Here is an 18,039-nt window from a genome sequence, read left to right as displayed (position 1 = left end):
AATCAACATCAAACTCGACCCCTAGACAACCGCTCAGACTTCTTCGTCCAATCTCTTGTTTTTAAAGCAATTAACTTCCTCATTTCCACTACATCACTTGAGTCAACAACAACCGTAAAGGAAGAGGAGTTGTAGGACCTTTCAAACCTATAAGGAAAATCAAATGACTAATTATTATATAAATTTCAAATAAAGCATTTAGTATCATTTCTAAATTGTGGGGTATATTTTCGAAAGTTTGTAGTTGAGGTGAATTAATATTGCGGTATCTCAGGGACAATAAACTCAGTGGTCAAATTCCAAATGTATTTCTCCAATCAAACAAATTTCAAGAATTAAATCTGCATTTTAACAAAATTGAAGGTGAGCTGCCAACATCACTTTTAAGCCTTCAACATCTCATTAGTTTAGACCTTTCGTCCAATTCATTTAGTGGTCAAATCCTTGACGTGTTTGACAGACTAACAAAATTACAAGAACTCCGTCTAGATTATAATAGATCAGAAGGACAAATTCTCAAGGAATCATTGGAACAATCTATACGGCCTTGATCTTACTTTTAATTTACTAGGTGGCCAGGTGAGACTATGCCATAATGAACAAAAATCAATTTTTGACTTTGCAAAACTAACTTTGTCATGTCTATCATCAAACAACTTGAGCGGAGTGTCAATTTTCAACACTTTTTTCAAATTTCAAAATTTGAATTCTATGTCTATTTTACATAATAGTCAATGATCATTAAACTTTGGACAGTGTTGGTTTTGCGAGACAATAAATTTCATAGTCCCATTGCTAATATAAAGACCAAGTCCTTGTTTTCAAGTTTAATTATTTTTGATACCTCAAGAAATAGTTTTAGTGGTCCACTAGCAAAAGCATATTTAAAAAATAATGAAGCCATCATAATTGACCCTCAAGAGGGAAAGAGTAGCAATTTGCAATACATGGAAATGCATGCATTGAATTATAATGATTCCGTGACAGTGAGGACAAAAGGGATCAATATGACATTGGTGAAAATTCCAAGAGTCTTTCTAAGTATTGATTTGTCAAGAAACCAATTTGAAGGGGAGATTCCAGATGTTTTAGGAGAGTTTCAGACTCACCGGTCATATTCCTCAATCCATGGAAAACTTGACAAATTTAGAATCCTTGGATCTTTCCTCAAATATGCTCAACTGCGTTGTTCCTGCAGAATTAACCAATTTATAAACAATGATATCAGTTTCATCCTATGAATTTGGTTAGGCTATATATTCTCAACAGAATCATTTACTAATGAAGAGAACCTATCAGCTGAAACATACAAATGACTAAGCTTCTGTTAAAAGCAATTATATCAGTTTAATCCTATGAATTTGGTTACAATATCTAACATGTTTATTATATTCAACTAGATCATGTTTTGAATACGTAGTCATTTACAATTCCATGTTCATTATTATATATAGCAAAACTTTAAAAGTACTATTATAGTGTGTATCTTAAATCTCGTAACCATCGTTGATGAACATGCAATTTACAAGTTACTGTTAAATCTTTTCTATCCATTGCGCGGTGATTAACAGGGCTGGCTTCACCATTTCCTCATCCTTTTTAGAGTACACTCCCACCCTTTCACAAAGCTTACTGATCAATGATGCATGGTTGATGTAGCTTGTGGGAGAAGAATAGTTCGCTGTGTCCCAAAGATCATTTGCTAGGATACGGCCGACATTGACCGGCTCTCCCTTAAGGATTGCAGTCAGCAAGTTTGCTCTCTGAATGTTTAAGCGTGACGTATGTGAGCATGGGAGCAAAGTATGCAAAACAAATGATGCCCATGCTTTAGGAACGGGTGTGAGGTCACAACAGTGAAGTCTTATTGGTGTTCCACAATTGTTCCTAACCCAATCCTTCTTAGGTCTGCACAAAGTGCTAAGAATCTCCTGATAATCGATGTAAAAGCCCTTGGCCTCTCTTGCTTCAAAGGAACACTGCTCGAAGTTCTCAAGCCCAAACAATTGATTGATAATTTTCTCGTCAAATGCTACTTTCTTCCCTCTAACGAAACTAGTGAATTGTATCAGATCATTCTTGTTATTCCCGTCTTCTTTAGCAGGACCCTGATAAGCATTTGCAAAGAACTCTTTAGCTAATGCACCACTAGCCTCTTTTGCAAATGATGTCAATTCTACCCATCCTCTCGCCACTATCATTGCTTGAATATCCAAGAATTTTTTCCCTTCCAAATGGAAATTTTTTTCAGACATAAATTTTCTGTGGGCCAGAAATTTAGAATAACGCTCTTGATGGACCAATGATATGAAGCGGAAATTGTCAAAGGAGTTGGATGAGATGTTGGTGGCAACCATTTTTCTCTTTCCTTTGTTTTGTCTTGCCATTTCTTCCTGCATAACCAGTCAACATCAAAACAAAACATGCATAGTATCCAAAGTTAATTAGAACAAGTACCCATGAACAAAAAAAAAAAAACGATTTCATCACATTCTTGCATCATGCATGATAAATACGTTACTAACTTGGTTATGACCATTAAACAGTTGGTATGCATAGCTCAAATGATTCATATGCTACTCTTTTCGAAAACATTGCAAACTTACCATAATCGGATCATCTAAGATCACAATCTCATTTTCACAAAACAAAAACACCAGTCTTGTTTTCAACAAAAAAAACATCACAATCTCATCCAAATTGTGGGAATGAAAGAAAAACAACAAAGGAAAATATATGTTCTCAAATCATAAGAAACAAAAGGTAAATCTAAAGAATTTTGAAAAAACAACTCAGAAAATAAACTACTGAGGCCTTCTAGCGCATCCCTCCTGCACTCCAGCGCCGAAAGCAGAAGCTGATAATGAAAAGAAAAAGCCCCTCAATCGCCAACCATTGCGCCCAGTGAGTCCGGTATGCGCTCCACAAACTCAAAGAGGCACTTCAGACCAGCCAAGTCAGTAGTAAACAAGTGAAAATGTGCTTAAGTTAAGTGCTCCAAATATGAAATGGGGCGGGTCTGAAACACGCCCATAGTGGACATGGAGGCTCCACAGTGCCTCTGAATTGTGCTCCAGCACAAGATGAACTGCAGACTTCTGTTTCGAATTACAAGACATTGAAACAGCTCACCGTGAGTTTAAATACATTTTACATGCCAACTCCATTTGTCGATGGTGAATGGCGGAGAGCCAAAATCCTGCCATACCGGCTGCTTTGTGGCGGCGCCGTTATAGTGGATTATGGCGGAAAACCCGCAATATCGGTCGATATTTACCATAGCGGCGAGCCCAAAAATAGCCATGTATACTTGCCATAGCAGCCGTGGCGCTACCAATTGATAACACTCATCTAAATTTCCTTTAATTCACTAAGCAACTAGCCATACCTGTGCATCTTGTGGAGGTTCAACAGCACTGTCTATCATAATGACCTCCTCTTCCGGATAAACTTTGTCATTCTCTTGTGATTTCTCTCCTATAGGTGCATATCTAGCTGCGCACTCTCTACTTAAAGAGGCACTAGAATGTCCATGTCCAGAATGGGCAGCATCAACTGCAGCTCCTCTAGTTTGGGCCACCACTGATACAAAATTATATGATTTGATAAATAAATAATTATTAATTATAATAACAACGATTAAATTTCATATATAAGGGTATTGAAAATATTAACAAATGTTGTGAAGTGAACAATTAAATGTTGCTTCCTATTTTAAGTCACAGTAAAACTCTTCCTCTTTCATCCTTAGCATCATATCATTCACTCCCTTTCATTTTTCTAATAATTTTTACTATCTCAAACCGTAGCACAAGCGACATTCTCATTCAAGTGAGCTTTCCTTTAAACAAGTTGGACCAACTATATCAATGGCACATAATATACAAATATTCACATAGTAACAACCAAGGACTAGTATATCCTCACCGGTTCAAACAATTTATAAACAACTATACTTTGTTCTTATAAAGCAGAAAAAACACAATCTAAGGCCAAAGCAACATTCTAAGAAATTTACCAAAGCATTAATCTGATCATTGATTGTATGAATAAACTTCATAACTAATTATGTACCTTGAGCAGTTTTGCACCTTTTGATGGGTGGTTCATTTGTTCGAAAAAGACCTTGCTCAACATTGTCATCGTCATTCATTTCGTCTTTATCTTCAAAATCAGTAATCCAAGGATCAACAGAAGCTTCATTATTCTTCTTCCAACTCCATTGTTCCTTCAACTTTCTCAGCTTAGAAACTTCCAACTCCAGTTCATTGTTCTTCTCTCTTAGCTCTACAATGATGTTTCTGTCAGTTAAATTAGTATTTTTCTTTACTTCCTTTAACAAACTTTCATAATTATTCTGTGCTTTTTTCACTCTATTCCTCAAATCTTCTTCAGCTTGAAACCTAGTTAGTTTCTCCAATTCAACCATCTCTTGAAGATGTAGAATCTCAGTTTGAAGTTTCTTATATTTAGTCACTAAAACATCTTCAACTCTATCAAAGTCTTGTGTCAGAAAAGCAACACGCAACACAGAAACCAGTTCATGAATGCTCATGTCTTCCATGTTGCTATGATCATCTGAACCCAACCCAGGTTCGATTTTGGGTTGATTTTCCATGAGAACCCAAAAAGATTAAAACTTTGGAAGGAAGTGAAGAGAAGGGTTTAGAGGAGAATGAAATGGAGTTGCAGAGAGGGTGAAAATTGGTTAAGATGACACGAAAAAGTTCAAAACCACCATAACCAAAAAAAGGAGAGGACACTGTACATAAGAAAAGTGTGTGTCAAAAACAACCTTAAAATTAACTTTTAGTCCTTCAATTTTTTAAAATGAGTATTTTTTACCCTCTACTTTACTCTTTTCTAAAAAGTAGTCTCTGTATCTAAGTAGTAGATTGTCAAGTGGGTATCGTCCGGATCGGGGATTTGACATAACAATCGGGTGGGATGGAGACGGTTATTCTCTCCTCAAATATATATATGAATCACAAACAATTCTCATTTTCTGTCTGATCCTCAACGACATAGACAATTAAAATTAAAATTCGTCCAAACGGGTTCGGGTTGAGTTTGAGTATCCTCGTCCAAACGGGTTCGGGTTGAGTTTGAGTATCCTCGTCCCTCCACCATCTATTTAGTGAAATTAATTTTTTAATAAAAATATTTCTTTTTTCCAAAATCAAATTATTTTACAAATAATAAAATAAAAAATTTTCAAAAAGTTTCATATATACATTTCAAGTATTTTAAATAATAAATACAAATCAAAATATCAAAATATTATCAGATATTTAATATTCTAAATTATTAAAACTAAATATGGCGTACATAATGAAATAAACGAGACGGGTTCATGGTGGATACTAGTGCCCCCATTACTCAATCCATCCCATATTTTGTAATTGGGAAACACCCAAACTGAGTCAAAGCGAGTCTTCCTCGTTAATTTTGGGGTGGATTAAAGTGAGTATTCGTGGGCACGGGTTATGTTGTCATGTCTATCGAGGAAGCATTCTCATCCTTCAAATCTATTTTTAATCTTCATCTCTAACTTTTGTCGCAAGAAGATTTTGTCTCTCATCTTCGCTCCTATGAATCTCCATAGTCCATACAGATTCTCATAAACATAATAAAATTATACTGGTAAAAAAGTTCATGTGTGCATGTTCCCCCTGCTAGGGTAGGGATATCCAGAGGCCTTAGTAGGTGTATAACACGTTTTATAGGTGATGAATTATTCACGACGACGAGAAAAGTGAAAAGATCAATCAGACAAAGAGGTTTGTCTCCAATACTCTATGATTGTGAGATGTTCCAAAACAACGAAGTCAATGATGATGGTAATTTTGTCTATTTTTCACTTATGGTTGAACCCGTTAAGACGAAAGAGGCCTTGAGTGATCTAAAATGGATTTGTGCTATGAAGGAGGGGCTAGAATCAATTGAGAAAAACAATACTTGGGAGCTAGTTGATCTACTGGAACGAAATAAGTCAATTGGTTTAAGATGGGTCTATATGGTGAAGGCAAATCCATAGGGTGAAATAATCAAGCATAAGGCTCGATTAGTTGCAAAGGGATTTTTGCAAAGAGCAGGCATAAACTGTGAAGAGGTATTTACCCCGATTAATGGAATTGAAAACATAAGGCTAGTTGTTGGTATTACGAATAACAACAATTGGTCCATCTCTCAAATGGATGTCAAATCTGCATATTAGAACGGATCGCCTGAAGAGGAAGTTTATGTAGAACAATTGGTCCATCTATCAAATAAATTCAAGCAATTCTGTAAACAAGCCTTGCATCACTTGTATCAAGATATTTGGATCACAATGCTATAGACATATGCCACATGAAAGAAGAACTAAACTTGAAGATAAAAGTGAACATATGATCTTAGTTGGTTACCAACCAACTAGAGCATACAGGTTATATAATTCAGTCAATGAAAAATTGGTTGTTAGTAGGGATGTGATCATCAAAGAAGCGGAATCTTGGGATATGAACCAAGGTGAATAAGAACAAGAGTGGTTCCAATGCAGGTTTTAATGTAGTTTGACTCTGGTGAGGTGAATCCAGTCATAACTAAGACTCGAGCTGATATAGTGAATCCTACTCAAGCTGACGCAAGACCAGCTAGAAATATACAGATACCTGCAATGCAAGGGTGAATAATTATGAAGTCATGTCTGACAATGTCGTGGATGAGGAAGGAGAAATAATACACTTGGCAATATTGGCATGTGCATAACCATTGGATTTTCGTGATGCAGTGTGAGACAAGGTGTGGATAGATGCATGTGAATGAAGAACTCAGTTCAATTGAAAAGTGTGACACTTGGAAATTGAATTAACTACCAAAAAGAAAGAAGTCAATTGGTGTGAAGTGGATTTTCAAAGTAAATGTGAATCCAAAAGGAACAATAGTAAAGCACAAAGAAAGAATTATGGAAAAGGGTTTTCCTTCAAAGACAATGCCAGGATTATTCTGAGGTGTTTGCACCAGTGGCAAGGCATGAGATTATAAGACTTGTTGTGGCATTAACTTGTAGTAGAATGTGAACATTGTCACACATGGATGTAAAATCTGCCTTTCTAAATGGTTCTCTTGATGATGATGAGGTATATGTGTCTCAACCTCTAGACTTTGAAGTAAAGGTAAAAAAGCATATGATGTATAGATTATATAAGACTTTATATGGTTTAAACAGGCCCCAAGCTAGAACAAGATAATTGATACTTTCTTTCCCAGTCATGGTTTTAAAAAGTGTTTAGTTGAGTATGACGTGTATGCAAAATATAAGTAAGATGAATTACTATTGTTGGTATGTTTGTATGTGGATGATCTCTTTATAATAGGAGAATCTCAAATGCAAATTGAAGATCTCAAGAGTACATTGAAGTAATAATTTGAGATGGTAGGCCTAGGTAACATGTCATACTTCCTTCGTATGGAATTTGTATACAAAGAAGATGGAAATTGCTTGCATCAAGCAAAGTATGCTACTGACTTGGTGAAAAGAATTAATATGCTAGACTACAATGCTATTGTGACTCCTGTTGAATCATGTAAAAAGCTTGAAGAATATGATGATGAAGAAGAAAAATTAGATGCCGCCATGTACAAGCAGGTGATTGGATCATTGAGGTACCTATATAATAGTTAACCATATATCAATTTATTGTAGGAGTATTGAGCAGATTCATGCATGATCCAAAGAAGTCTCATTTGGTGGCTGGAAAAAGGGTACTAAGATACATCAAGGGAACCTTGAGGCATGGTGTATTCTTTTCATATGGAAGAAAGGGAAGCAAGGAAGAGGTCATAGAATTTTATTATTCAGACTGGTGTGGTGACAGACTGGACAGTAAAAGTACCACAGGTTATGTCTTCAAGTTTCAAGGAGCCCAAATTTCTTGGATCTCCAAAAAAAACATGTTGTGACTTTGTATAGTTGTGAGGCAGAATATATTGCTAGTTGTTTTGCATCTTGTCAAGCTGCTTGGATTGGAGTTGTACTAACTAGACTTGGAATAAAGATTCAAGTACCAATCAAGCTTCTTGTTGATAACAAATCTGCAACAAACTTAGCAAACAATTTTGTATCTCATGGAATGTCCCAGCATATTGAAACAAAGTTTCATTACAAGTGAACAAAGGAAGATTGACAATGAGATAATCCTACCAAATGACCAAATTGTTGATATTTTGACTAAAGTTGTAAAAGGAGAATAATTCTCTAAGCTGAAGACAAAAATGGGAATGGTGGCATTTAATTTAGAGGCTGGAACAACCTCTGGACCACTAGCCTCTAAAGCTCTGATAGCCTCTAAATCATCAGCTTTTGAAGGATTCCGAGGTTGGCACAACATCCAGAGTAGCCTTTGAAGAATTTAGTGGTTGGAACAACATCTGGAGTAGCCTCTGAAGCTTTGATAGCTTATGGACTGACAGCATCTGAAGTAGCCTCTAAAAATTTGATAGCTTTTGAACCGACAACATTTGGAGTAGTTTCTAAAGCGTTGATAGGTTCTGAACCGACAATGTTTGAAGTAGCTTCGAATGTGTATGACTTGTTGAAATTTTAAATTAAGGGTGTGTGTTATTTAGTAATTCAAACTTAGTGTTATGTAGTAATTCAAACTTAGTGAGTCTAGTTTAAAAATTCAACTACATGCTGAATGTATAAGTTTGTTACTTTATGTATATATAATAACAGTTTGTGTATTTGTAATACTCTTACTCAACCAATAAACAATAATCTCTTCCTTTACTCTACTATTCTCTCTTAATTACCTTATGCGATGTTCTGAAACACCAACACAGAAGTCAATAATTCCATATCATTCAAAGCTTTTTTTTTTTACTTTAGCAATTTAAAACTTCTGCAAAATAACTTTTATTGAATGGTTGAAATAAATAAAAAAAAATCTTAGAAGTCTCTCACAATGCGAGACCTAGGTGCTTTGCGCAATATAAATAGTCTCGTGAACTAGAGGTGGCAAAATGGATGAGTTGAATGAATATAGATTGGATTGTTAATAATCGATCAAAATAATCTATTAGTCTATTAACAATTAATGAAAACTTCTTTAGATATATCTAATTCATCTTTTAACATCATTTTAATGAATGGATATCCATCTATCCAAAAATATAATTTAAGTATATTCAAATATTCTTTTAAAAAAATTACTTTTCATGGAATTTTTTTTAAAAACAAAATCTATATTTCATATTTTAGGAAAAAAATTCATTTTTTTTGGAAAATTGATTTTTTATATTTTCAAAAAAAAATTATTTTCTGTAGTTTTCGAAAAAAACTCAAATTTTTGTATTTTTGAAAAATTAGATTTTTTAAATTTTCAAATAACTCGATTTTTTGTATTTCCGACAAACTCAATTTTTGTATTTTCAAAAAAATCGATTTTTTCGTGTTTTCGAAAAAACTCGATTTTTTTGATTTTTTGAAAAAAAAATCGATATTTTGTTTTTCTAAAAAACTCGATTTTTTGTATTTTCGAAAAACTCATTTTTTGTATTTTCAAAACCTCAACTTTTTGTTTTCCTAGAAAAACTCTATTTTTTGAATTTCTGAAAAAACTAGTAACAAACCCGTGCATACGCACAGGTTCTGTTCGGTTACGCGAATTTGGATACATCATTTATTTTAAATAAAAATGTTAAAAAAAAATAAAATTAGATAAATAATTGATTATTTAATATATAAAAATATTTGGATCAATAATAGATTTTTTTCCCGTATACCATTTTTGGATTAAAAATATTTAATCATAAATACCATTTATCGTATATAAAAATATTTAAATCAATAATAGATTTTTTCCCGTATACAGACTTCATTTTTGTTTAGGTATCATTTACAAAAATATTTGGACCAATAGTAAATTTTGTATATAAAAACATTTGGGTCATAAATATTATTTTTCGTAAATAATAGAGTTTTTTTTTCCGTATACAAATATTATTTTTGTTTAGGTATCATTTACAAAAATATTTGGATCAATATTAAATTTTCCTATATTAATATATTTAGATGAATAATATATGTTTTTCCCGTATACCATTTTTTGATCAAAAATATTTGACCATAAATACAATTTTTTGTATATAAAAATATTTAAGTCAATAATAGATTTTTTTTCCCGTATACAGACTTCATATTTCTTTAGGTATCATTTACAAAAATAAGGGTATTTTGGACTTTTCCACAACCATTAATTTTCTTATATTATAGATAGATAGATTTTTTTGGAAAAAAGAAGTGAGAAAGTGATGAAAGAGAAAAAAAATAAAGAATAGAGAGAGATTTGATAAGTTTGATAAAATATAAGAGTTGTATTATTTTAATAAAAAAAATTAAGAACTTTATGGTACAAAGACCAAAAAACCACAATTTTAATGTGGTCGCAAAAAATCAAATAAGGATATTTTGAATTTTTCCACAACCATTAATTTTCTTATATTATAGATTCGATTTTTTTGCCTTTTCAAAAAAACTCGACTTTTATATTTCCGAAAAACTTGATTTTTTGAAAGACGACTTTTCGTATTATCGAATAACTAGATTTTTTGTATTTCTGGAAAAAAATCATTTTTTTGTATTCCAAAAATACTCGATTTTTTGTATTTCTAAAAGAAACTCGATTTTTTTAATTTAAAAAAAAAACATTTTTTTGAAGAAAAAATATTTTTTTTTTAAAAAAGTAATTTAATAAATTTAAAGTATAAAAGAAAAATTATCTATTCGATTATCAAAATAATCTATTAGATCCATCTATATACATAAATGGGTGGATTTAATCTATTCAATTAATTTATTTTTTATTAGGTGAATTGATTGAATAAATTTTGTCTTAATGGATCTTGTATACATGATTTAAAAATGCTGACATGTCTCCACAGAAAATAAAATCTCTGAAAAAAAAATCTGAATCTTGAAAAGATATAGTCATAATCACATATATCTTTAGTTCCTATCCATTATCAACTCTATTGATATCTGTTTTAATTTAAAGAGAGAAAAGTAACTTTTATTATTCATTATCTTTTCAGAAAGACATTACAGTATTCCGTTTCTTTCAAAGATTTGTGTTATCTTACCGTTTTGTTATTTTGTTGTTACTTAACTTACAATGTGGAATTGTATGAGTAAAAAGATTCCAAAAACATTGTCTACTGATGATTTCACAACCACTAAACTGCACTATCAAAATGAACTCAGAACCTACAAAGCTATATGCAAAATCGACACAGATTTGCAGGCGTTTGATACCTCACTTCAAATAAGAACAAATCAAGCCATCCGCACACTTTCTTCGGGCGGCGTCGAAGTTCGAGCTCTTTCGTTCGAATCGCTAAAACAAATTATAGAAAGTCTTCTTGAGATGAATAAAGAAGTTGTGAGAGTTATCTTGGAGTGCAAGAAAGACATACGGAAATGTCGAGAATTGTTTGAATTAGTGGAAGAATATTTGGAAAACAGTTTACATACATTGGATTTCTGCACTGCATTGGAAAAGTGTTTAAAAAGAGCTAGGGATAGCCAGTTGCTGATTCTTGTAGCGATTCAACGGTTTGAGGAAAATTCTGAATCTGGAGATAAATGTTATGCAAGAACAATATTACAGGAATTGAAGAATTTTAAATCAACCGGTGATCCTTTCACCGAGGAATTCTTCGAAAATTTTCAGTCAGTTTATAGACACCAGATACTAATGCTTGAGAAGCTTCAGGTGAGAAAGAACAAGCTTGATAAGAAACTGAAATTCATTCATTCATGGAGGAAAGTTTCGAGTATGATATTCGTTGCTGCTTTTGCAGCTGTTTTGATATGTTCTGTTGTGGCAGCAGCTATTGCAGCTCCACCTGTTGCTGCGGCGTTAGCGTCCGCTGCAGCAGTCCCTATCGGTTCGATGGGAAAATGGATTGACTCACTCTTGGGAAAATATGAAATTGGAGTGAAAGGACAGAAAGAAGTTTTTGGTTCAATGCAAGGTGTTACTTATGTAGCTATTAAAGATTTGGACAATATTCGCGGGGTTATCGATCTGCTTGAAGTTGAGATTGAATCTTTGTTGCATCGTAATGTTGATTTTGCAATTGAAGAAGAGGGTGTGAAGATTGGGATTGAAGAGATAAAGAAGAAGGTTGGTGAGTTTATGAAGAATGTTGAGGATTTAGGAATTCAAGCTGATGTTTGCAGTAGGGACATTAGGAGAGCAAGGACTGTTGTGCTGCAGAGAATCATAAAACAACCTGACATTTGAAGAATTATGTTTATTTGTTGTTGTTTTTTAAGTTTAGAAAACACATATTTTTAGTTTATGTGAAGTTTACTAGTCTATAGATCCATGCACATATAGGTTTGTGTTGAAGATATATAATAAAATATGACATATATGTCTTCACACTTGTTTACAACTATTTTATTAGTTTGCTAATGCATATTTATCTTTTAGTTTGAGGTAAGAGTAACTAATTAGAGTCTTTATATATCTTAAAATATATTGAGAAAATTATCATATAGGAGTACTTGCGTGCATTAAGTTGAGGTTGAGTTGTGTTTTTGAGTGAATTAAAAAGTTATCTGGAAGACCTTTTAGTGATAGAATTAACGATAATTTTAATGATATTTTATTATTTAGTGCCTGAATTAACGACAGTTTTAGCAACGATTTTAATATTAAAGATTAAAAGTGTAGAAAGAAATTTTTTTTGAAGGATCTCTTTGAAGGAGATATTTTGAAGAATTAAATATGAAATTTAAAATATTTAAGAGGATAAAAATATATTTAATCCTACAAAGAATTTGAATTCTCTCTATTTATATTTCTATTGATGTCTCTCAATCTTAAATCTTAATTATTTAATTAATTTAATTAATTTAATCGTGAAATAACAAAATTGTGTGTACTAAAGAAAAACATATTAGAACAAAATATTTTTAACTGAAAAATATCTTTATAAAATAAACTGCTACTTATGCAATATTTAATTATAAATGATTTATATCTATTTTTTTAAACACAATCAACAATTTATTATACTAATTGATTAAAAATTATTTTCTTTCAATATATAAACGTGAACTCCCTGCATCAGTTTGTAATATGAGTTCACTTCAAATACTCAACTTGCTGCACGTAATAAATTGACGGGTATCATTCCACCATGGTTTACTAATTTAAAATTTCTTGAAGTTTTGGATTTAAAGATGAATAAATTTCATGGCACTTTACCAAATATATAAAAATAACACAATTTATAAAAACTGATAGCACAAAATTATGATAAGTTTGACAATTCACACCAAAAAAACTGCTAATTAGCTTCCATTCAAGTCCTCCTTCGCTACATTTACAGACTATGCTTGTCGTGAACAACCTCAGAAATCAGCAACATGGAAGTGTCCGTGCTTATAGGTTGTACCAGTTCATAGGATTAAATTGACATCATTGCTTATAAAAGATGTTTAGTGATCAGTATGTTTCGGCTGGCAGGTTCACTTATTAGTTAGTGATTATAACCAAGTTTCCAGGAATTAGTTTGTATAACTGAATGAGATGTGTCATTAAATTTGAGGCATAACTTTAACAGTTAAGTAGTGGAGAGAACACCTTCAATAATGTATAATAATAATTTCCAAGGAAAAAGAAGCATAGTACACTCAAAACACAAATTTAAAACCCAAAATCAAACTAGATAAAATAACAGACTCACATCAAAATTAGTCTAAACAGAGGGCAAACACTGACACACAAAAGAGAAAATAACCATACCAACGAAACTATGACATTTGCACCATCTGATTCATGGTTGAACTATAGGTTCTCCTCACTCTGGTCCTTCTTTTCACTCTTCTCTTAGGCTGACCACCAACCATCACCACAAGCCATCTAGGTTTTCCCATTAGCAACACACAACATCCCAGGCCTATTCCAAACATAAATCCACATCCATATCCAATTGCCACTGGTTTCCATCCAAATTCAAATCCAAACTTCTCATCAGGTGAAGGTGGAAAATGTTGTTCTGGTCCACATTTCTTTGACAAGGGAAATCCACACAATCCCAAGTTTCTTTCATATGAACTATTTGAAAATGTGTTGAATTGTTTTCCTTGAGGTATTTCTCCCACAAGATGGTTATTAGAAAGATTCAAGACTTCAAGACTAATCAAATTGGTTAATTCTGCAGGTATCATGCCGTTGAGCATATTTGAGGAAAGATCCAAGGATTCCAAATTTGTCAAGTTTCCTAAGGATTGAGGAATATGACCAGTGAGTCTGTTATGAGAAATGTTAAGCCCTTTGAGTAAATGAAGCTCTCCTATAACATCTGGAATCTCTCCTTCAAATTGGTTTCTGGACAAGTCAATACTTACAAAGAGTGTCGGAATTTTCACCAATGTCATATTGATCCCTTTTGTCCCCACTGTCACGGAATCATAGTAGTTAGTATAGTTCAATGGATGCATGCCCGTGTATTGCAAATTGCTACTCTTCCCCCCTTGAGGATCAATTATCATGGCTCCATTATTCTTTAAATAGGCTTTTGGTAATGGACCACTAAAATTATTTCTTGAGATATCAAAAATGATTAAACTTGAAAACAAAGGCTTGGTTTTTAGATTAGCAATGGGACCATGAAATTTATTGTCTCGCAAAACTAACACATTCAAATTTTCTAGAGTTTGAAGCCAGTCGGGAAAGTTGCCTTCTATTTTGTTGTTGCCAAGATTTAAAACTTTCAAGAAAATGCAGTTGGCCAAAGATATAGGCAAGCGACCTTCTAATTGGTTGTCATTGAGGTTCAGTGTAAGAAGTCCATTGTACGTTGGAAAGTTATTTGGTAAAGTGCCATGAAATTTGTTCATATGTAGATCCAAAACTTCAAGAGACCATAAATTTACAAGACATGGTGGAATGGTACCTGTCAATTTATTGTGCGCCAGGTTGAGTATTCTAAGTAAACTCATATGACAAATGGATGCATGGAGTTCACCTTGAAGTAAGTTAAAACTTAGATCAAGGTTGCTAAGCCGGTAGTTTTTACTTGAGAATTCATCTATTGACGTGAACAAATTTTGAGAGAGGTTCATGAATCCCGATGAATCCATTGTTTCAAGTAACCAATTGGGCACACTTCCATTAATCTTGTTATCAGAAAGATCAATATATTGCAACTTTGAGGGTTTTCTTGATAATTTGGGAAGTTGAGTTAAACTCAAAGAAGACAAATCCAACTCTGTTAGTTGAGAAAAATTGTAGTTGACATTGGATTCAAAATTTAGTGATAATTGACTATTATGTGATAGAGACAGAGAATTCAAATTTTGAAATTTGGAAAAGTGTCGAAAATTGACAACACCGCTCAAGTTGTTTGATGATAGACATAAAAAAGTTAGATTTGCAAGGCTGAAAATGGATTTTGGAATATTGCCATGTAGCTCATTGTGGCATAGAGAAAGCGTCTCTAAAGAATATGATGAGATTACACTGATGCTTCCTTTAAATTGATTATATGACAGATCTAAATACTTTATAGACTCCAAAGAAAGACACCAAGAAGGAATTAATCCATTTAGTAAGTTGTGACTTAAACTCAAATAAGTTAGCTTTTGCAATCCTGCACTTTTTTTGGGTATAAGGCCTTCTAATTTATTATAAGAACAATCTAATAGAACAAGTTGAGTCAAGTTCAATAATGAAGATGGAATTTGTCCTTCTATGTTGTTTGAAGTTAAATATAGTTTTTGTAGTTTGGTCATCCCAGCAAACATATTTGGGATTTGACCGCTCAATGAATTATATGAAAGATCCAAGAAAATAAGGCGTTGGAGTTTTGAAAGTGAGGATGGGATTGAACCGTTAAGGCGGTTTTGTGAGAGGCTTAAAGATGTGAGATATGTAAAGTTAGAAAAAGAGAGAGAAATTGGCCCTTGGAATTGACAATTTGAGAGATCCAAAATACTGAGAAAAGCACTACAAGTTAGTTTTGGAAGTTGACCTTTAAGATTGAAATTGTATGACAAATCTAGTTTTTGAATACCTGGTAAGCATAAATTGTTATTTTTGAAGTTTCCGCTTAGTCTCGTGTTTGGAAGACTGAGAGTAACCAAGGATGAAGAATGATTAAAGAGCAAATCCATGGAGTTTGGTCTTATTGAAGACAAATCTGCGTAATGTAAAAATAACTCCTTTAAATTTGTTGCATTTTGCACAATCCTCTTTAAAGTGGTTTCTTTCCAACGTAGCTCACTATTCCCTGAGAGATGAAGTGATGTTAGTTTGGAAAGGTGTGAAATTTGAGAAGGAACTTCACCTTGAAAATTACACCAAGACAAGTCAAGATGTGTAAGATTCGAAAATCCACCAAACATAGAATGAAGATAGGACATAGTGAAATCAACGGAAGAAAGGTTGAGTGTTTGGAGATGAGCAAGATGGAAAAGTGTATTGTTAGGATGAATTATACCTTGAAGGCATTCATTACCAAGGTTGAGGCCAATCACACGACCAGAGATGGAGTCACATGTAACACCATGCCATGAACAACAATCTGTCTCATTTTTCCATGTTGTTATTTTTTGAGGTCCATAACCATCACATTCAGAGTACATAAAAAAGGAGGATTTAAACTGAAGCAAAGCAAACCTTTCATCATGATGGCATAAGAAATTGAAAGAAGAAGAGAAAGATGAACAAAAGAAGAGAAAAATATGCAAATAGAGAAACAACCACCTCATGGATGATTGATTTTGCTTCATCAATGCAAACTTGTGAAAAGTGTTAATAACCGAAAGAAAAGAAAGTGTGCGTGAAATGGTATGGAGGAGCATAACTATATATATAGCTAAACGGAAAATACAATAGGTCTGTTTATTTTAGTTTAAAAAATAAATTTTTTATTTCTACTTTTAGACATAAATTTTATATATTTTTTTTAAATATTAAAAGTTTTTTAACTAATTTTTAATAAAATTAAAAAATAATTTTGAGATATAATAATAGAAATATATAGTATTGAAGTTTAAACTATAGTCAAAATCGTATAATTTTTTAAAAATTATTTCTCAAAATTAATTTTTATGAAAAATTATTTAAAATAATTTCAAATTTAAGTGTATTTTTTTTCAAATTTTAATATTTAGAAAAAGCTATAATAAAATAAAAACTATTTAAAATAACAAATTAAGAAAAATATATTTAAACTAATTTTTTATTTGAGATTTTTTAAAATTCTTTATAAAAATTTGTTCATAAAATATTTTATTGAAAAAAGAGATGAAATATATTGCCTTACATTGACTTGAAGTCTTCTATAATGATGGAACGGGTCATAGAAGCATTTATTTGGGTAGTTGGGTTACTACTTTATTTAAGTTATATTTCTACATACTATTGACTTTGTTTGTTGGGATATTATTTTAGAAATACTATTGACTTTGTTTGTTGGGATATTATTTTAGAGTGAAGTTTCATTTTAGTCTCTCATAAAAATTGCAGAGGTTAGATTAGTCCTTGAGAAAAAAAATCCCTATTAAATCTTTTATAAAATTTAACCGAGCCATGTTAGTTTTTGTACTAATATTTTTTCGAATCGGTTTTTTAACTTTTGAACCGTGACTGGACTACTAGTAAAAACTTATTTTAGTCCCTCACAAAAAAGAGAGTCCAAATTAGTCCATGAGAAAAAAAGATCTCTATTTAATCACTTACAAAATTTAACTGAGTCATGTTAGTCCCTCTTTTAATATTTTTTTCAAACGATTTTTTTTATTTTTTAAACTGTGATTGGACCTGACAAGATAAACCTGCTTTCAGAAATTGAGTACGGTCAGAGGTTGAGTTCCTTTGCACACGGTCCTCGGAGTTTGAGTTTCCACCAGAAGTTGGGTTACCTAGTTATGAGACATCAAAATCTTATAATACCGTTTGTATTATTTTTGCCACAAGTATGGTTTACAAAACAATAAATTATCTTAAATCACATTAATAGCATAATCAAATCTTT

At 32.4% G+C, this 18,039-nt stretch overlaps 3 protein-coding genes across 4 annotated transcripts; 1 reads left to right on the top strand and 2 right to left on the bottom strand.

Moving 5' to 3' along the window:
- Positions 1-909: 909 nt before the first annotated feature.
- On the bottom strand, positions 910-4,776 carry LOC131615712 (uncharacterized). Its single transcript, XM_058886869.1, has 3 exons — positions 4,075-4,776; positions 3,389-3,582; positions 910-2,393 (listed from the first exon to the last, which is right to left on the bottom strand). The coding sequence occupies exons 1-3, from the start codon at positions 4,616-4,618 to the stop codon at positions 1,536-1,538; spliced, it is 1,596 nt and encodes a 531-aa protein (XP_058742852.1). The 5' UTR covers positions 4,619-4,776; the 3' UTR covers positions 910-1,535.
- A 6,380-nt stretch (positions 4,777-11,156) lies between these two features.
- Positions 11,157-12,290, top strand: LOC131619649 (UPF0496 protein At4g34320-like). Its single transcript, XM_058890724.1, has one exon. The coding sequence runs from the start codon at positions 11,157-11,159 to the stop codon at positions 12,288-12,290; it is 1,134 nt and encodes a 377-aa protein (XP_058746707.1).
- Positions 12,291-13,646: 1,356 nt separating this feature from the next.
- Positions 13,647-16,825, bottom strand: LOC131615704 (receptor-like protein 7). Of its 2 annotated transcripts, XM_058886863.1 has the most exons (2): positions 16,501-16,825; positions 13,647-16,290 (listed from the first exon to the last, which is right to left on the bottom strand). In XM_058886863.1, exons 1-2 carry the CDS (start codon positions 16,790-16,792, stop codon positions 13,811-13,813), a joined length of 2,772 nt encoding a protein of 923 aa, XP_058742846.1. In that variant the 5' UTR covers positions 16,793-16,825; the 3' UTR covers positions 13,647-13,810. The 2 variants fall into 2 exon arrangements, with proteins under 2 accessions (XP_058742846.1, XP_058742845.1); XM_058886862.1 differs by having other exon boundaries at positions 13,647-16,825.
- Positions 16,826-18,039: the final 1,214 nt, after the last annotated feature.

This window comes from Vicia villosa, linkage group LG7, assembly GCF_029867415.1.
Source record: "Vicia villosa cultivar HV-30 ecotype Madison, WI linkage group LG7, Vvil1.0, whole genome shotgun sequence".
Lineage (NCBI taxonomy): Eukaryota > Viridiplantae > Streptophyta > Magnoliopsida > Fabales > Fabaceae > Vicia > Vicia villosa.
This window is presented reverse-complemented; position numbering and strand designations above follow the sequence as displayed.